This window comes from Balaenoptera musculus, chromosome 8 (assembly GCF_009873245.2).
Source record: "Balaenoptera musculus isolate JJ_BM4_2016_0621 chromosome 8, mBalMus1.pri.v3, whole genome shotgun sequence".
NCBI lineage: Eukaryota > Metazoa > Chordata > Mammalia > Artiodactyla > Balaenopteridae > Balaenoptera > Balaenoptera musculus.
In genome coordinates, this window is record NC_045792.1 from 99,228,299 (window position 1) to 99,249,826 (window position 21,528).

At 37.5% G+C, this 21,528-nt stretch overlaps 1 protein-coding gene across 1 annotated transcript; it reads left to right on the forward strand.

Annotated features, from left to right (window-relative positions):
* The first annotated feature begins 12,177 nt into the window (after nucleotides 1–12,177).
* LOC118899601 (oocyte-secreted protein 2-like) lies at nucleotides 12,178–20,814 on the forward strand. Its single transcript, XM_036861364.1, has 4 exons — nucleotides 12,178–12,241; nucleotides 17,599–17,777; nucleotides 18,840–18,943; nucleotides 20,610–20,814. The coding sequence occupies exons 1-4, from the start codon at nucleotides 12,178–12,180 to the stop codon at nucleotides 20,812–20,814; spliced, it is 552 nt and encodes a 183-aa protein (XP_036717259.1).
* The last annotated feature ends 714 nt before the right edge of the window (nucleotides 20,815–21,528 follow it).

Here is a 21,528-nt window from a genome sequence, read left to right on the forward strand (position 1 = left end):
GTGGGAGAGAAGTGTGATGATTTTGTTTAGTGTGGCAATTTTCTCAACCTTGACCCTACTGGCATTTTAGGCTGAGTAATCCTCATTGTGGAGGCACCGTAGGGTGTTCAGCGGCATCTCTGGCCCCTACTCACTAGATGTCAGCAGCAATTTCTATATCCTGCCTAATATGACAACTAAAATTGTCTCCATACATTGCCAAGTGGCCACTGGGAGGCAAAGTCATCCTGGCTTGATAACTGCTGGTTTAGGCTGTTGCCAAGGGCTCTAGGAGTGACAGCGGCTTTTAACCACTAAAAGTGGCTCAACTGCCTTTGGCTCTCTCCATGGCAGGTGTGGCAGAGCATATCTGAGTCACGAGATCTCACAGTAGGGATTAAGGGCTGCTGCAATGGTGTCTGCCGAACAAGCATAAACGGAGCTCTTAGACCACGATACGTATGGGCCGTAAAGAGACTACATTGAAAGAACTTCACACCAACCTGTCCAAATGATCCCTTCCATTGACCTGCAGGCCAGGTTCCTGGCAGAAAATATTTAGCCTCATGGTTAAAGCAGTGCAAATCGAGATAAACTGGATATGCTATTATACTTACATTTGGTGTGATAGAAACCTCCTATATCAAAATCTTCCTAGAACTTTCCTTACGCTGATGTTGATACAACATGGGTACATTTTCAATAATCTTTTGTGAGATAAAGGCCAAGTAAAGTCTATTTCTAGTTCAAGACCCTCTCAGATCTTTCCTCCAAACTCCTCTGATAATTTTTTTTTTAAAAACATTGTTATAGGGACTTCCCTGGTGGCGCAGTGGTTAAGAATCTGCCTGCCAATGCAGGCGACTTGAGTTCGAGCCCTGGGCCGTGAAGATCCCACATGCCACGGAGCAACTGAGCCCGTGCTTCACAAGTACTGAGCCCGTGATCTAGAGCCCGTGCTCTGCAACAAGAGAAGCCACCGCAATGAGAAGCCCCCATGCAGCAACGAAGACCCAATGCAACCAAAAATAAAAAATAAATAAATCAAATAAATTTATAAAAAAAACAAAAAAACAAAAAAACAAAAAAACATTGTTATATATTCTATAATTAGAGTTGTTAATCCCAGAATCATAGTGGAAAGCAAAACAAGACAAAGGGCTCATTAGAATGGCATAAGCAAACCTAGCTCTGCTATGTATTAACCTTCTGAGTTTGGTTACATCGCTGGCATTTGTGTCTCAATTCCTTAATCTGCATATATGGGGATGACATTACTTCATAGGATTATGAGGATTAGAAAACGTGTGAAAATGCTGGATAATATGCTGTACACATTGTGGGTGTTCTACCCTAATAGACTGTAAGCTTCAGAAGAGAAAGGTCTTTGGGTGTCCTATTCACTCTCCATGTCCTACACATAGTAGGTGAATGAAAACAGAGAAAAGGTTTTTCATGTTCTTTCTGGGCTGCTGCTCAGGCTTTCATAACAATGAGCAATACCAGTGGCATATTATAATAAGAATAAACAGGGACTTCCCTGGTGGCGCAGTGGTTGAGAGTCTGCCTGCCAATGCAGGGGACACGGGTTCGAGCCCTGGTCTGGGAAGATCCCACATGCCGTGGAGCGACTAGGCCCGTGAGCCACAACTACTGAGCCTGCGCGTCTGGAGCTTGTGCTCCGCAACAAGAGAGGCCGCGATAGTGAGAGGCCCGCGCACCGCGATGAAGAGTGGTCCCCACTTGCCACAACTAGAGAAAGCCCTCGCACAGAAACGAAGACGCAACACAGCCATAAATAAATAAATAAATAAATATTTTTTTAAAAAAGAAAAGATAAACATTAAATAGAAATATTGGAAAATTATGTATATAGACAGTTCACATAGATGAGTGATACCCGTTTAAAAAACTTACTTATTAGAAATCAGAGCAGTGGAATTATTTTAAAATGTAGCATCATATGGTAGTTCTATTTTTAGTTTTTTGAGGAACCTCCATACTGTTTTCCACAGTGGCTGCAACAATTTACATTCCCACCAACAGTGTACTAGGGTTTCATTTTCTCCACATCCTTGCTAACATTTGTTATTTGTGGTCTTTTCGATAATAGCCATTCTGGTGAGTGTGAGGTGATATCTCATTGTAGTTTTGGTTTGCATTTTCCCTGAGATACAGCAATTCCACTCCTGGGTGTATTTCCAAAGAAAATGATATAGCCAAGATATGGAAGCAACCTAAGTGTCTATCAACAGATGAATGGATAAGGAAGATGTGGCATATTTCCACAGGAAATTTCCTAGAAACAATGATACCACCTCATTAGCAGTGACGCATCTAGTGCCCAGCTTTTGTTTTCTAAATATTATTTCACTTTTAGCCAAAGTTTATTGGAGAAATGTCTGATTATGAAGAAATGTCTCTGCCAAATTTGGGAGAAAGAATAATAATTGTAATGGATGATAATGCATTGAATTAAAAAAAAATCTGTAAGTCCATAATGGTACATGTGAAACAAAATGATATGATGGCTATAGCTAAGGGAAAACTCTTCCTTACAAAGGAACATTGATATATGTTGATGATTTTCATTTACATGTGAAAACTCAGTTTTCCAGCCACCATTGTGATAATTGATTCTGGGAAAGATCATCAATGGATTCTAAAAATATTGGGTGCAAGTTTGGGGGAAATAGGTATACACGCAACTTCAGAGTCACCTCCTAATTATTTATTAATTACAAAATGTAAAACACATTTTTACGGGGCTTCCCTGGTGGCGCAGTGGTTGAGAGTCTGCCTGCCAATGCAGGGCACACGGGTTCGAGCCCTGGTCTGGGAAGATCCCACATGCCACGGAGCAACTGAGCCCGTGAGCCACAATTACTGAGCCTGCGCGTCTGGAGCCTGTGCTCTGCAACAAGAGAGGCCGCGATGGTGAGAGGCCCGCGCACCGCGATGAAGAGTGGTCCCCACTTGCCGCAACTAGAGAAAGCCCTCGCACAGAAACGAAGACTCAACACAGTCATAAATAAATAAATAAATAAATAAATAAATAAATAAATAAATAAATAAATAAATAAATAAAAGAACGTGAATTTCTTTAAAAAAAAAACAACACATTTTTACAATGCAGAGATTGGGTAGAAACTGGTACCTTAAGCAAAGGCTCAAACTTAACATCCATTAGTATAATGGGACAAACTTACATCATGGACCTTCTGTTACATAAGCTGCATTAAGGAGGAGAACCAATATAGTTTTCTTGCAAAAAAGTGTTTAACCTGTATGTAATCAGAAGGAAACAATCAACCAGATCCCAACTGAATACATTATGCAGAATAGCCCCTAGGGAAACAGATTAAAGGAGACTAAAGAGAAATGACAACTGACTGCACTGTTTGATGCTTGATTGGATCTTGGCTAGAAAAAAACTATAAAGGACAGTGGAAAGTTGGGGAAATGTGAGTGTGGAATGCATATTAGACAGTAGTATCAATATTTAATTTCTTGACTGTAATACTTATGTTGTGTTATGTAGCTGAGTATCCTTGTTCTCAGGAGATTCAGGCTCAAGTATTTAAGAATGAATGTCATGGTATCTGCACCATACTTGCAAATGTTCAGAAGAATTATATATGTAAATATACAAAATCATACACACAGGATATAAGAGAGCAAATACAGCAAAATATTAACAATTGGTGAATCTAAGTAAATGGTATATTCGTATTCATTGTAAATGCTTTCAACTTTTCTGCAGGTTTGAAACTTGAAAAAAAATGGTGGGGGAAGTGTTAACAGCACAGAGGCCCTCCTCTCCTCAGAAAAGCAGGTTAATCACCACCCTAACAAATAAAATCGGAATTCACTGCCAAATAAGCACCCTGTGAGTTCATTCAAGGAGTTACCAGAAAGGTTACAAGGCATAGTCACATTTGTCAGCCTTCATTTACATAACAAAACCAAGATAGGCTTCTTAGAAAACAATCTCATTTGGAACAAATCAAACAGAAACTTGGCACATGTGCAGACATGAAAGTGATTGGTAGCAGTGAATGACATCACAAAAGTTTAGGAAAATGGGTACATACACCTGATACTTTGAAACAAATGGGAAAGTAATTATTCTATAAATTGTTTAATATAAATAAAAGTGGATATACAGGCACCTGTGTTATCGAATATGCCCACAGATGCCTCCATAGATGCAGAGAAGACTTGGTTCTTTGGACATTGTTTACCTGCACTTTTCATTTAATCAGAACCTGCGATCTCCAGTAATACAATGATTAGGAGAAAATACAGCACTCTCGAGGAAAGAACCATTCAAGCTGCATTAAATGATGTGTCAGCTGCGTGTGGCAAGTCTATTGCATTTTCCTGTTTACTTAATGGGCCTTACTCTGCATGAGAGGAGATGAGGGCCTCTGTGCTGTTAGCAAACGTTCCTCCTTATTTCTTTGATTTGGTCTGCATGGGGTCTATTACCAGGTATGAATAAGAGAGAATACAGAAGAGCAGTTGTGATTTAAGTGGTATGATGGCCTTTTAAAAAATCGTGTAAGTAGTTCCCTTTATGGCTTTCCAAAATGGGCTCTACCCTGACTGTAAACTGGTAGCTAGTTCTACGTGTTTCCGATCAGATTGATGGTTTTATCATTGTGTGGATGCCATCTTGACCTTCCCTTCTGACCAGCTAACATGCTGATCCCAATATATTATTTTCATATTTTATGAACAAGTCAGAGGCATCTTAAATTTTGGTAGATTCTCTTTTGTCATCGTCTTTCTCCTAATACTCAGTCCCATGCTTGTCATACGATGTATGTTACTGAATTTAACCAAACTAGGAATTAGTTGCTTAGGTGGGAGAGATTTCTGGGCTTCAGGACTGAGAAGACATTGGCTTTCTTAACTCTGGTTATGGTGATTGAAGGTTGGAACAAATAGTAAAGGGAATGAACAGCTGCGTTTGATTGGATTCTGATGACTTTGCCTCCACACACACTCAGGCTCTGTACAGATTGAGATTTCTCTGCCATTTATTTGCCGAATTTCTTTGAGTGAGATACTTGAGGTTTCTGTGCCTAAGCTGAACCAACTGCTAACATCCCTCTCTCACAGGGATACAGTGAGGCTGGAATAAGATAATTCATTTAAAGCATTTGAACAGTGCCAGTCTACTGAACACCCTCCAGAGTAAGTTGTTTTCACAATTATTTTTACCTATTTAAGAAGAAACCTTAGCTTGCTCCAGTATGCCAACCTTCTACTATTGGAGTTAATATTGATTAATATCACCACTGGTGCATTTTCCTCCACCTGGGTTGGCCAAAAAGTTTGTTCGGGTTTTTCCGTAAGCCTAACGAACTTTTTGGCCAACTCGATAGAATGTTTTAATTCTGCAAAGAAGAACATCAGTGAATGTGTTCAAGATGCCTTTTGTCCCCCCTAGGAATCTATAGAGAGATTGCACCTTTGACATCGTTAAAACCAGTGCTATAGCATCATTCCCCAGGCTTTCATATCATCTTGACTGATTACAACTAAAAGCTAAGGACTTCCTCCTTCTGATAATCCTCAGAGCTGCATAACTGTGGATACACTTGAACAAATCTTAAATCATGTGTGCTCATTTTCCATAAGCAAATTTAGCTGCTCCGGAGGGTGAGTCAATATATCAATAATATGCTCCCAACCCTATCTGTCATATTTGTGTTTATTTGATATTTTTCTCCTATTCAGGTTTTAACTGCTCTATTATATGCCTCCTCCCCCTGGCCCCTAATACATAGACCAGCTTCTTTACTATTACTCTATGAGACCTAACACCAAGTCCTAGGTGATTCCTTTCTCTTCTCTTTCCTTCCTCACAATTAGTCCAAATGCCAATAGATAGGTTTGAGCAAGGTAGGCCTCTGTGCCGGGCGTTTGAAGTAACTTTTGTGACCCCAAATTGGAGGTTGAAGCTCCACTGGTATTAGGATAGTGTTCACACAAGGGTATAGGTGAAGGGGCTTGGTTCAGGGTTTTAAAACTCAAGCCACTTCCTAGTTGAGTGAGAAGGACATTTGCTTGGAGGAGCAACATAACCTTGGGTTTCAGAGCACTGGTGGGATGTGAAGAGGTTACCCACGTGGGGAGGGATGGTCACAGCATGGGGGGCAGTGCTGGGGCCTGAGGGAGGGGAGTATGGTTTATACATGGTGGGGATGGGGCATGATAGTAGATTGTTTCATACAGAGATTTTGATCTGAAAATTTCATTTATTTTTTTGGGGGGGGGTTTGTTAAAACTATCTTTATTGCCTAAAATGTTTTTGTCTTTTTTTGAAATAAAAATATCTTTTCACACATATTACATGACTACATCCTTATTGTAAAACATGCAAACTATGAAGAAATATACAGAACAAAATATAAAAATCACTCTTTTTTTTATGGAAGTATAGTTGATTTACAGTGTTGTGTTAGTTTCTGGTGTACAGCAAAGTGATTCAGTTATACATGTATGTACATATTCTTTTTCATATTCTCTCCCCTTATGAATTATTAGAAGATATTGAATCTAGTTCCCTATGCTCTACAGTAGGACCTTGTTGTTTATCTATATTATATATAGTAGTTTATATCTGCTAATCCCAAACTCCTAATTTATCCCTCCCCCAAACCCCCTTTCCCCTCTGGTACCCATAAGTTTGTTTTCTTTTTTTTTTATAGGTCATTTTTTCCTTTATTATAATCCATTCAAGACAGCCCACCCATTTTCAATTAATAATACCAGAATCACAAGACAGGAGGTAACATTGTTTATATAGCAACTGGGCTGGGAATAAGCTAACACAACATTGAAAATCAACTATACTTCAATTTTAAAAAGTTTTTAATTAAAACAAAATAAAAGGAATGACAAAATGCAATGCAAACTTCAAGGTGAGCTTTGGAATTACATGATGTTGCCATGAATTGACGTGCCAAGCTTGTTAGTTTTCCCAGCCCACTTGCTACGTGAGTTTGTTTTCTGTGTCTGCGAGTCCATTTCTGTTTCGTAAAGGAGTTCATTTGTGTCATGTTTTAGGTTCCACATGTAAGTGATAACATATGGTAAAAATTTACTCTTTACTTTCAAATCCCTCTTTTTTTCTCCCCTAGATAAAACTCTCAACAGTTTGGTGTGAATTCTACAAATGCATCTATCTATCTATCTATCTATCTATCTATCTATCTATCTATCTATCTATCTACACACATTCAAACGTTCTGAAAAGCTCATTTATTAAAGATAATGGAAGCCAGACTTCTCACTATTAGAGAAGGGATTTAAAAATATAGGAAAAAACCTGAAATGAACCATATAGGTTTGAATTCAAATTGGAGATTTGAATTTGAACTCATGGTTTTCAAGTTATAGAAACAGATATAGAAATTATGTAAATCTAAGCATGCACATACCTTGCTGCTTCATCTGCTGCATATTTCTCTGTCTTCTTATTTTGTTTAACTTACTGTGTTTGGGGTCTCCTTTTCGCAGGCTGCAGGTTCGTAGTTCCTGTTGTTTTTGGTGTCTGCCCCCAGTGGGTGAGGTTGGTTCAGTGGGCTGTGTAGGTTTCCTGGTGGAGGGGACTCGTGCCTGTGTTCTGGTGGGTGGGGCTGGATCTTGTCTTTCTGGTGGGCAGGACCGCGTCCGGTGGTGTGTTTTGGGGTGTCTGTGAATTTAGTATGATTTTAGGCAGCCTCTCTGCTAATGGGTGGGGCTGTGTTCCTATCTTGCTAGTTGTTTGGCATTGGGCAACCAGCGCTGGAGTCTGCTGGCCTTTGGGTGGAGCTGGGTCTTAGAGTTGAGATGGAGATCTCTGGGAGAAGTCTCGCCGATTGATATTACGCGGAGCCGGGAGGTCTCTGGTGGTCCAATGTCCTGAACTCGCCTCTCCCACCCCGGAGGCTCAGGCCTGACACCCGGCCGGAGCACCAAGACCCTGTCAGCCACACGGCATAAGAAGTTCTTCATAAGATCCCCAAAGATGATTTCCCCTAGTCCTGTGATAACTTCATAGCCACCTCCTGTTGCTACTGCGTGGAGCTCGAGTGTTGTGAGCGTTGGCTTCAAACGCCAGAGACGCCAATCATCCCCACCTGAGCAGGTGTCTCCCTAAGCATGCATATAAACATACGTCTGTTTTTGTAGTTTTATCCACAGACAGGCCATGGGAATAGTGACCCTCCATAACAATGATCACATCTAGCACCCACATCTCAGTTCCTAAATACCATGTTCTACTTAAACCAGGGCTCCATGGAGTAACAGCCAACACCAGGGCTGGGGCAGGAGAAGTACAAGTTAAACCGGGAACAACTTTTGGTGCCAAAAATTGGGAAAGTGCTCAAAGAATGCTGCAGAAATGTCAAAATTATATAGGCACTATTTCAAGGGGCTCCTCCTGGTCAAATCTGAAATAATTTGAGCATAAATATAAATAATGATAGTAATGAGTTATAATCTACATAATAAAATAGGAAATCACAAGTGTATACTAATATAAGCAAGTAAGTTGAAAGATTAGTGAGGAACAGGATATTTACAGTTTCAGAGTATCTCCCCATAAAATATAAATCAATTACAAAGTGAGAAAGAGGCACTTTACAGTGAAGAAGCCTGGAAGACAGTACCTTAATCAAGCGACCAAATTTGCATCATCAGTAATAGGAAAAATTGAAGTTGAGCACCACTGGATAGGATGCCATAAGAACCGGACACCACTGCTGTGATAATCCTGCAAACCTAATGTTGAAGAAATATCAAACACAAATTGAGTGCAATGTACAACATACAAATGACGAGGTCATGAAAAATCAAGGAAAGATTGAAGAAATGTTGGAGAATAAAGAGATATGACAGCTACATGTGAGTCTGAACTGGATTTTATTTTATTATTATTTTTTGCTATAAAGGCCATTAATGAGACAATTGGGGAAATTTGAAAGAGGTGTGAAGATTAGGGCCAGTAATATGTTAATATTAAGTTTTTGATTTTGATGATACTCAAACTTTTGGTGTCAGGACCTCTGACACCAAATAGTCTTTAAGATATTGAGAATTCCAAGGAAATTTGTTTATGTGGGTTTACTCTATGCAAATTACCATATTGAAAATAAAGGTAAAATTTAAAAATCTTTATTAAATAATTTAAATAGCTGCAATAAACCTGTCATGTGTTCACATAATAAGCATTTTATAAAAAATAATTATTTTCCAAAATAATGGAAGAGTAACATTGTTTTACATGTTTGCAAGTCTCCAGTCCAGTTTAATAGAAGACCACTAGATTCTCATATGTCCTTCTACATTAAGACTTTGTGATATGTTACTTTGGTTAAAGTATGTGAAAAAAACTTTGCCTCACACAAATATGTATTTGGTAAAGGGAGGAGTATTTTAATACTCTTCAGATAATTGTGGCTATTGTTTGATACCACTAATTCTCTACAAAAGGTAGTTCTTCAAGGTTAGTTGCAGTGTGGAAACAGAAAATATATCAATGAACATTTCATACTCAGTTATATTAAAATCCATTGATCTCTCTTGTATTTTGAATGAAACGTTTACACATGCATGCTTGTATCACAGTATGCATTGGTTATTTGGAAAATATTGGTTCACTCAGTTATGCAGAACTTCCAAATGTTAACATGTTTCATTATGCAATACAAAAAAAAAAAAATCACAGTTGCACTCTGAATGTGGGGAATGCAAGTTTTCTAAAATTCTAAATTTTGCTTGTAAACTTGAATTTTATTACTGGATACAAAAACTGTCAGTTGTTTTCTTTGAAGTGCCAGCCAATATTTCATTCTGTTTCTAAAAATATCTGTCAAAAACCCAAGTGCAAACAGTCAATGTTTGTCTGACAGTCATTCTTGCAGGTAAATATGATGTTCTATGAAAAAAGGTTGTGTTCAGCTCACAAATCAAACAATAAATTGCATAATCTCCACGCTTTGACACACAGCAGAAGCGCTTCATTCATACTTTCCATTGTATCATGCAGAATATTAAAAAGACATACTCAAGGGTCAATCAACATTTAATAAAATGAATAATTTTTACTGCTTTGATTCTTAAGTGAAACTGGCTTCTACTGTGAGTGTGTGGTGGTGAAGAATACAATGATGACTAACACAGCTTGGTGGCACTGCCTTTCTTGCTTAGGCAGTGGTGTTGACCCCCATTGTTTTTATACATCTGTGCAAAGGTCAACATGGTGAAAAGGGCATATTATGTCTTAGCATTATTATGAAAATAGTTTTGATCCTGTGGGCCCACAGCATCCAAGGACAACATATTGAGAATCATTGCAGTGGGAGAATGTCCTTATTTGCAGGAAATATACTCTAAAATATTTAGGAATGAGGGAGTATCATATTAGCAAATTACTCCCAAAAATGTTCAGGAAAAAATAAGTTATGTATATTTGCAACATTTCTCTAAGTTAGAAATTGCTTAAAAATAAGATTTATATATTATCTCTGCCTTATCTCTATCTATTTTACATTAAAGTTATATTGAAATTCCATTATCCTTTTACAACAAAATTTGGAATTAAAATTGGAATTTCAGAAAAATGGACTTTGTTCATTCTGCGGCTTTGAGTAGTCCCAGGAACATTGTATAAAACCCTGGAATTAACTGTGCTCAAGTTTGAGGAAAATAGTCATGTGTTATATTTTTTTTGTACACTATTAATTTTAGCTAGACTGTTTACCTTTATCTCTCTTAAGATTCAAAACAAACTTATAAGGTAGGTAGTATCATTATCTCCTTTTTACAGAGTATGAACATGAGCCTTAAATTAACTTGTTTAACTTTCCCAAATTTACATAAACTGAGAGTGGAGAAATTAGTCTATGATTCTAATTAAGCTCTTAACTAGTAGACACAGGTGCCTTTAGGGAAAAAATATTAGATGCCTATATTGGAATGATTTGAAAGATGAATGTAAAGTTTATGAATTTTAGATGAAAGAAATGTTAATAGCATCAGGAGAAAGTTTTTAAAAAAAAAGAAAATGAAAGACAAAATAATAATGTGGACTTATCTTTGTCTTTCTTCAGCTCTCTTTTGTCTTTGTAATTGGTGACTGGGTTCTCCAGGCCTTCTAGATGCAGGAACTGTGTGAGTCCCCGCTCTGGGGTTTCACTCTCCGTTAGAGGACGTGATGTTGGAAACTAAAGTCCTTTTTGTGACATGTAGGGAAGCCCTGTGCACGTGCTTATTTGAAAGCAGATTGTAACATTGAAAATATAATTCAGATGTCACTGAAAACAATGATAGGCCTTCAACTCAGATTCTTTGAAGTTTATTTACTGTGAGCCTTGATTTCCAAGTTCACTTTAAAACTAAAAATGTCACGATTGACATTTTAGAAAATACAAGAAAAACCTTTAGCTGGAACTTTTATTCCAACTATTAAAATGAATTTATGTTAATTATATATAAAATTATATATACATATGTATATAAAACACGAGGATATATATATATATATATATATATATATATATATTTACCCTTATGATATTGTGTGTGTGTGTATCTTGTGTTATAAGCAAATAATTTTAAGGCTTGACCCAACTAGACCAACTAGAACAATTTATGGAAGAATTAACAGAGACGAATTTGTGGATTTTCTTGAGGTCAAGAAAGACGGTTTTTCTTTAGGTCTCTGTCTCAGGGATTAAAGTCACTTTATCATCTCTGCTGCTGATTCTTCCACAGCCAAACCCATAGAAATTAAGAAATAATAGTCTTTTGATTTCAAATATGTATGATTTAGGTTATTCAGCATATTAGATGACACCTGAAAATTACCTAGTGAGAACAGTTTTCTATGCTTTAGCTTTTTTTGGAAGTGGGTGCCTTGCCAGCTTCTCAGATGATTTTTAACAGGCCTCAGGCACACACAGTTACCAATTAGCACTTTTCACCTGATGGGCCTCTTTGAGCATCAGGGTTTGGGTAATCAGGAGAGTCTCAGCTTTTAGTTGGTTGACACTGTGGAAACCACCCCATGGGTGATCTAACTAAGTAGCAAAATGAAGGCAGCTGAGCATGGGATGCCATATAAAATCACTTAAGCTGTTACCACTTCCTATTTCCCAAGAAATCCTGTGCTGGGGGTCTGCTCACATGGAGGTCTCAATGGCTTTAGAAATCTTGATTCTCCTTGCTGCCTTGATTTGGCCCTGCGCTGAGAACATCAACGGTAAATGAATTAGAGAATGCTTCCTTGGAGGGTTACTCAAAATGACTGCTTTCCATCTTTCCAAGCAGGCGATCTACTCCCTATAGAGATCTGATCTTACCATTTGCTAGAAGAGAAATACTTTCAGGCCAACTGGACTTGAGTCTTTATATTGAGGACACATTTTAACTTTCTGCCTAAATGTCCGAGATGTTTCTTTCTTCTATGTTATGATCTTCTATCTGAATCCTCATTTGCAGAGATTCTTCGGAAATAGTCCTCGGCTCTATGTTTTAGGCTGCCCTTTTGAACTCACTGCCAATTACCAGTACTTGATGGTATTGTAAGGTATTTGATTGTATCTTTACTGACCTTCCTGCTTCCAGACCCTTCGTATTTCCCCTTGATGATGATACTGCTCTATTGTTCTTTTTAAAATTCTATCTGACCTTCACTTGTGTTAAATTCATCAGCAGTTCTGCAAAGCCAATAGGATAAAGCTAAATCAGTGTCTGGTCTGTCTATAAATTGATTCAAATATCATTTCTATTATACCTGGAGTATTCTCCATATTTTGTGTTATCCAGATGCTTCCCAGCTTCAAGGCCAGACTAAATTTCAACTACTCTAAGGCAGCATTTCAATATTACTTTTTGTGTTCTCTAAGTTTTTTAAAAAGTCACTTGGAAATTCCTGTTTCCTTCTGCTTGAAGTGGGGTCTTTTTTGGGGAAATGATATGTGAATTTCTTTCCCATTTGGCCTATAAGCCCTTTCTGAACAAGGACCACATTTAGTTTCTGATCTTTCCATTTTACCTAAGATGACTCTTTCAGAATGCCTAGGTTACTGCAGCTCACCCTGTGGCAGTTAATTATTGGCATTTCAGTAATTTCAATCATTTAGTTCCACACATGTGGAGAAAGGGCAGTGACCTGTGAGTCGGAGAAGAATTCCAGTTATCTGCGAGGGGTGAGTAGGGTGTTCAGGCCTGGCTATGGTACATGATGCTTGGGTGCAAGGAAGATTCTACCTCAGTGTATGCACAGCTATGCATGTTCCTCAGGCTTTTGCTCAAACAATTTCTCAGCTACTTGAGACACAAGCTCAGAATGTCAAACTGAAACTTGACCCTAAAACTAGTATGAAAAATAAGTAGTGAAGCCAGAAGCATGGACTTCCTGTATGTCCATATCCACTTACCCTTTTGAATCTATCTTAATCCAATTGTTGGAACCTTTTTTCATTTAGGAAGGATTTCTCTGGTAATCTTCTCTAGCTGATGTTAGAACAATATTTCGAACACATGGAGAGAGGTGATTTGGAGGTTACAATCACTGATGTAGAACACCTGCCTTCTCCAAAGCCTACTTTTTTCTTAAACATCTCCCTATATTTTCTTACTTTCTTGATGATTTATCCTTAAAAACCAAGAACTTCCAGGCTCAAATGGTGCTGGAGGTATCTCGCTCATTAATCGTAGAAATATTTCTTCATGCTGGGAAGATTCAGATTTTCCAAAGTGTTTAAGAGAATCCTGGATGTCCTCCAAGGCCTACTAGGTCTCTATGACTGGTTTGGGAACTTTCCTCGTCAAGATTTGGATGACTAGCTATTTTCGTTGTGTGATCTTATTTTATTACTTTGCAATGGCTATGTAAATGAGCACTGCCACATAGAAAAGAAGATAGTAAATGACAATTAGCCCCTCTGACACGTGACTAGCTTACTCAGAGTCATGTTAGGCTTATTTGTGAGAAGTATGAGATACTAAAATATTGTTACACTCCATTTATAGTTATTACAAAATGTTGGCTATATTCCCCATATTGTACAATACATCCTTGTAGCCTATCTTACACCCAATAGTTTGTACCTTCCACTTGCTCACCCCTATATGCCCCCTCCCCACCAGTAACCACTAACTTGTTCTCTATATCTGTGGGTCTGCTTCTTTTTTGTTATACTCACTAGTTCATTGTATTTTTTAGCTTCCACGTAAGTGATATCATACAGTATTTGTCTTTCTCTGTCTGACTTATCTCACTTAGCATAGTGCCCTCCAAGTCCATCCATGTTGCTGCAAATGGCAAGATTTCATTCTTTTTTCTGGCTGAGTGGTGTTCTATTGTATATATATCTATACCACATCTTCTATATCCATTCATCTGCTGATGGATGCTTAGGTTGCTTCCATATCTTGGCAATTGTAAATAATGCTACCGTGAACATTGAGGTGCATGTAGCTTTTCATATTCGTGTCTTTGTTTTTTTCAGCTACATATATCAGATGGTCATTTTTAAAGACACTTGTTTATTTCTTCCAATGACTACCTGTTGTCAATTCCTCAACTAAGATTCATCTACAGGGAAAGAATTTAATGAGTTCTTGCTGTGGAAAAATTATCTGATTCTTAGCATTTCTATAGTTACCATAGAGGAAGAGTTTACTAAGTAAATCTGTGAAGAGTATGCGGTCGAGGTCAATTATGATTATGATTTGTGTCTTACAGCACATGTACCAATAATTAATTTTTAGATGATATATAAACTCCAATTATAATGTTTGGCACATAATGTATTATCAAGATTGGCATCAGTGACAAGTCATCTAAATTGCATTAGGAAGAAAATCTTGCCTCCTAATAATTTTTCTGACCACATACTCATTCACCAGATATCCTCTAAATGCAGCTGTTAAGTAAGGCTTTAGACTTGGAACCCCTTACCAATTTACTCATCACCTTATATTCTTCCTGTAGGAGATAATACCTAGTTATCATACCTGAGTCAAACTCCTATTGCTGCTTTGCTGTTTCATTTTTTCCTTCTGCCTTTAAAGACATGCTGGTGGGGGACTGGAGGCATTGATCAGACTTCGGCAGTGACTGAATTACTTATTTGTGGAACAAGAGGATACTACCTTTGTTTACTTTCTGGGTTTTGTTAGGTTCCAAAGAGAATTGATGTGCAAATGCTTTGGTTGTGGCTATATTCAGAACATATGTAGTAACTAAGGAGACCAACGAGAGTCTAGGAAATTTGTCTTAAACATCACCCCAACCCATTGTAGCTTAAGTTCCAGTTACCCGGTAGAATTGCCCCCTGGAGTGAACTTAACCATTTCAGCCCGGTTTACATCTTGGTCTGAGGCTCCAAGTACAATCAGTCTAATTGGCAGAACTTATATTCAAGCTGACTGTAAATCTTCGCTTTTGGTGGCCTTCACTGACTCATGAATATACTGTATTGCAGTCTACCAGCTTCTGTTAAGCTAGTAAAGGTGTGTCTGCAGAATTCAAACCCCTTCGGCCAGCAGCAAGAACTCTGTCTTCCTAAAGGTGGGCTTACCAGTCAGGCTTTCACTCTCCTGCCCTTCCTTTCTTAAAATAGAAATTCTGCAATTTCTGTTCATCTAGAAGTCCTGCGTGCAGGTACTACTATCGGCAAGGGCTGTGATTCAAATATATATATGTATCTGTGTTCTGTTTCACTGGGAATATAAAGAAAACTAAGAAATAAAATCCATGTTCGAAGTATTTATTCTAGCTTTGATGATAGGTTGTATTACAGTTGCTTATATTAATGTCAAAGTAAGAAGATAAGATTTAAACCCTGTTACTCTAGCTGTTGTAAAACACGAGGAGGCTGTATCAGATGAGGTCGAGTCATGTTTCAGGTTATGATTCCAATATCTTAATAAATATAGGATATATACTGGATATCTAAGAATAGTCTGTTTGCTTGGAAAAAAAGCTTTTTAAAAGTGTTCATTTCTCATTTGTGTCAATAGATATATAAGGTGTGCACTGTGACTTGCATCTTTCTCACAATTGTTTTTAGATTTATATGTTTATAGGTGTAACTATAATTTATTTTCCATGTTGTATGGAATTTGATTATATAAATGCATTACAATTTATTTCATGATTCTTCTGTTGGTGATTTGGCCTGGAGTATTTTGTTCATTCATTTTTTTTTAAACAATATGTTTCACTTACATTTGAATATTTGTTCATTTACATTATTATTGCTAGTATACTTGTAATTTATTTATTTAAATTTTATTTATTTTTGGATGCGTTGGGTCTTCATTGCTGTGTGCAAGCCCTCTCTAGCTGCGGCGAGCGGGGGCTACTTTTTGCTGCGGTGCACGGGCTTCTTATTGCTGTGGCTTCTCTTGTTGCGGAGCATGGGCTCTAGGCATGCGGGCTTCAGTAGTTGTGGCATGTGGGCTTCAGTTGTTGTGGCTCGCTGGCTCTAGAGCGCAGGCTCAGTAGTTGTGGCACATGGGCTCAGTTGCTCCGCCGCATGTGGGATCCTCCTGGACCAGGGCTCGAACCTGTGTCCCCTGCATTGGCAGTGGATTCTTAACCACTGCACCACCAGGGAAGTCCTATACTTTGTAATTTATTGCAACCATCTTACTGCTTTTGTCTTTTTTGGTTTGTTTTTTGTTGTTTTGTCTTTTTATCTTTTCCTTTTTTGCCTCCTTCTATGTTGTTTGAAATTTGCGTATTTTTGTCCTTCATTCTATTTTGTTCTTCTCCAATTTGGAAGTTTTACCATCTAGTTTATTAGGTCCCACCCACCCCCACCCCGACTACTTATCATGCACCTTTAAATACTAAAGTTAATAAATCTTTACTTTCCTTCTGAACAATAGAAGGACCTATGAAATTTAACTCTGGTCATCCCCTGAGAACCTCTGGTTAATGATTGTCTAGCACACTAAGTCAGAATCCAGTACACTTTTACTTCATTTCCAAAGGGAAAATGACTCAATTAGAAATAGTGATTATTATAACTTACTGAAGATCTCAATGTAGAGGATAGAATGGGTTTCACATTAAAATTTTCATAAAACTTCCATCCCAGACAGTAGATTTTCTCTCTTCAGACTATTTCCTCTTGTGGCTATGATTGTTTCTGGTTCTGGTTGCTCTAGATGTGGATTCTACCATACCAACCTTCCTCCTTTTCCCTCTTTGAAAAGTATTACAGAGAATACATCACTCCTCTTCTAATGTACTGCAGTTTACTTCTGTCCCTTATGTGTAGTCCTAACTGTATCATCCTCTTTGGAATCTAATTTCTTTAAGAGGAGGCAGGGGGCTAAAAGATAATGCTCTTCTTGTGTATTGAATTTTTTCCCTGTGAAATAACTGAAATTTACTTATTTGAGGCTATAATTATGCAGATATTTTGGAAAGTAGTGGTAATATGAAAACCCTCTACATGCTGTTCTTTAAGCTATGATAACCTTTGCCAGAGAAAGGAACATCTTTTATTTATCACAAAGGGCATAGCTGGATGTTCTTTGAGCTCCCCCTTAAGATAAATACACATCTGACATTTTCTCATATGATTCTTTCTGCAGTGAAAATAAGTTGTTCTATGGACTGGTTGATGGTCTCTGTAAGCCCATGTGCATACAGCAGCAATTTGTATATATTTGCTGATGAATTATATCTGGGATCGGGTTGCCCTGTGACTCGGATACAAACATATGCCTATGATTTTATATACCCTGTGCATGACTGTGGGATCAGGACAAAGGTAAGAATAATGATTATCTGTTTAAAAAAAACAAAAACAAAAAACAAACCTAGATATTTTTTTCACAATTTTATGCGTGGTGCTAAAATTATTGTCCTGTTTTTTTTTTTTGTTGTTTAAGAACAAATTTTGCTTCTAGTTAGAGTAATTTATGGATAGACGGCAATACAGTTCCGTACTTGGTCACTGAATATTGAGTCCTCTTTGTGCATAAGACTTAAAGCACAGATTTCCAGACTGGTTAGTGAACTGATTTGAAGTTGTCTTTAGGCTTCTACTGTATTTCACTAAATCTCAGGAGATAGTTTTAAATTCCATTCAATGTTCCTAATGTGAGAGGTCACCAATTCTGGGAAAGTATTTCATATTCAACAATAGATCATTTGAATTTACCCATGCTCTTTGAGGATGTGTGTCTCTATGGGGACTAGATTTTTACTGGAATAAAGTCTCTGTCAGTTATTTTGCCAGGCACAAATCTTAAACCTGTGTTGTTATCTTGGGGTGTTATCTTTTCATAGATTCCCAAATTTAAACAATTTATAGTCACACTATAAAAGTATTTGGGGTCAATGCCTATTTAAAACTGTCACCTATGAATTAGATGTTGTCTTTAGTTTAGAAATGAGGGAGCTAGAACTTCAGAAGGTGCTTTAATAATTTGCCCAGGGACGCACAGCCAGTTGGTGGTAGTTCAGATGCCAAAACAGGAGGATTCCCCTCCAAAGCTTATGTTTTAAACCACTCTGTTATTTGATCTCCAAATCATCTTTCTCAGAAGAACTATTGAAAACCTTTTGTTAATGCATGATAAAGATAGCTCTGAGTAACAGTTTCAGTTTGCTCCTATGTACTGTTAAGATTTTTTTCCGGGTACTTTAAGTTCACTCTTACAGGTAATACTCCTCTTGTGTCCCAGTGGGTTGTCAGACCTTCGTATGTACCTGAAAGTGACAGTAGCCATTTCTGAGACCTTGAACGTTTTCTACTTCCTATTCAAATGTGTACATGGGCCCCTTTGTTACTAGAAATATCTTATACTTAACCTTTTTGCTCTCTTAGGTTGTTTCGGAGGATACTCTCCTTTTTCAAACAGAGGTGTACTTTAACCCTAGGAATATACATTGTGACCATCAGAAAATCCCTTTGGAATGTTCTGCCCCTAGGTGAGTCCAATAGACCACACTCCTTTTGAATATGTTAGTTTCACCTTTACTTACCATGTGCTTCTGCAGAAGTGTAGATTTTAGAGACTATAACATGACTCTCTCATAAGCATATGTCCAAATGAACACCAAATTAGCATTTAAAAATATTTTGAGTACTTTTTTATTTTAAAATTTAAATTTTAAAATATTCATTTTAGAATAAAAACATTATATAATCTTGTGTAACTAGGTTATTTTACAGTAACTGAACTTTAAAGCAAATCCTCAGTCACCTTAGTAAGTGGAAGAATCAAACATGATATTATCTTTCAGTGTTTTCTCCTTCGTAATACTCTTCTTCTAACATATTTTATGGTTCAATTCCATGTTAGGAGAGTAAATGACTAAAAAGTTAAGAGAAAACCAATTCTTCATTTTAATACTAACTCATGGACATACATGAAAGGAAAGGCTTATCAGCCTATCATTAAATGCAGTTTGTTTGCAGTTCTGTGGAACCGAGAGGCTGAATCCCAAAAGGACTCCACATGAACTTTGAGACCAAGTGGAATAGTATATCCCAATACACTTTTACCATGCCACTGGAATATTTACCCTGAGTGTTATAAATCTGAGTGAAAAATCTGAGAAACCACCTGAAAACCACAAGGAAAAATTTTATCCTTGTTTAATATATGGAAATAGCTGACATGAAAAAAGAATTTTGAGCTCAGAGCAAATGTGCAATATCTTTGAACATCATCAGAGTCCCTTTTTGGGGGGTGAGGGAGAATTGGTATTTTTAATTGTTGTAAAATATACATAAGATAAAATTTACCATTTTTAAGGGAATAATTCAGTGGCATTAAGTACAACCACATTGTTGAATACTCTTGATCTTCCCTTTAACTTATTTTAAGGAAAGACCAAGGCTGAGAGATTCAGTGATATTCTGGGGAGTAGCTGACCCCTGAATAGAAATTAACAGTTGATTCTGTGTACACACACACACACACACACATACAGACATACTCACACACTCACACACACACTCATACACACACACAAACACATACACATACAGAGATACACAGACACACACACATACACACACATACTCACTCACTCACTCACTCACACGTACACTTTCATTCCTATATATTGGCCAGTGCTTAGAGTAATGTAAAAAGTTCTAACCTAATCCCCTCGGGCTATTGCTTCTCCATAGGCTACCAGATTAATAGTGATGACTAAGGCATTTCTATTTTGATTGTAAAATTATTATATTGTTTGCAGTTATCTTTCTTAAAAATGAAGACTAGGCCAACAAAGGTATATGATTAGGTTTTTGGTGCATGAGCTTTACTGCTGTACACACACACACACAACACACCTCTGTCACCAGTATACTGGGTCACATTAAGCTTTTGACAACTTTTACTGTTCTTAGGATCCATTTGTCTAAGTCTGTTTTACTGGGTGCTTTGGTACTCTACTAAGACAAGTATTACAAATCATCTATTATCCAGAGGGTGCAGGTACGCCTAAATAACCATATTGAAAATGATCATGATGTTAAACAGTGGTAAAAAAAAAAAAAATAGCTTGACCCCAAATTTAGATTCAGAAAGACCTGGTACCAAGTATGCCAACCCTATCTGCTTTTTGTTTCTCTTCTCTTTAGGAAATCAGTGTGGCTTACACCAGTTTCTACAGATAATGAAATAAAATTGGATCCCAGTCCCTTTATTGCTGATTTTGAGACAACACCAGAAGAGTTAGGATTATTAAATTCTAGTCAAACTGACTCCATACTTAAGGAGAAATTGAAACTTGGAAATTGGGCTCATGAATTTTGTTGGAAAAACAATGCTTTTATACAAAAATAATTGCTATAAACCTTTCCTTAGGTATCTGATCCCTAAAACCCCTAATTCAGTGAAGTTCCTGATTCAGTGAAGGTGAATTTTTAGATACTTTTATTTATTAGGGATATGTCTTATTAATTTAATGTTGACTATCAGATAATCCTATTACCCATTAAATTTTATTTTTAGTTCTGTAGAGTAGATTCAGAAATAGGTCTTCAATGACAACAGGATTTAATTGATATAAACCTCCAATAAATATTTTCTAAATACATTTTTTTGAAGAATAAAAAAATAGAGATAGGTATGAAAATGTGCCAGAGACTAAAATTTAACATACTAACTCCCAGGGAAGCCAAAGTCCTTTTTTTGTTTGTTTGTTTTGTTTTGTTTTGTTTTTTGGTTTGTATCTTAAACACAACAACTTACAGCTGCTATCTGTTGTAAACTAAAATTTCCTATTTGGTATTATTATTATTTTTTTTTAATTAATTTATTTATTTATCTAAGGCTGTGTTGGGTCTTCGTTCCTGCGCGAGGGCCCTCTCCAGCTGCGGCGAGCGGTGGCCACTCTTCATCGCGGTGCGTGGGGCCTCTCACTATCGCGGCCTCTCTTGCTGCGGAGCACAGGCTCCAGACGCGTAGGCTCAGCAATCGCGGGTCACAGGCCCAGCTGCTCCGCGGCACGTGAGATCCTCCCAGACCAGGGCTCGAACCCGTGTCCCCCGCATTGGC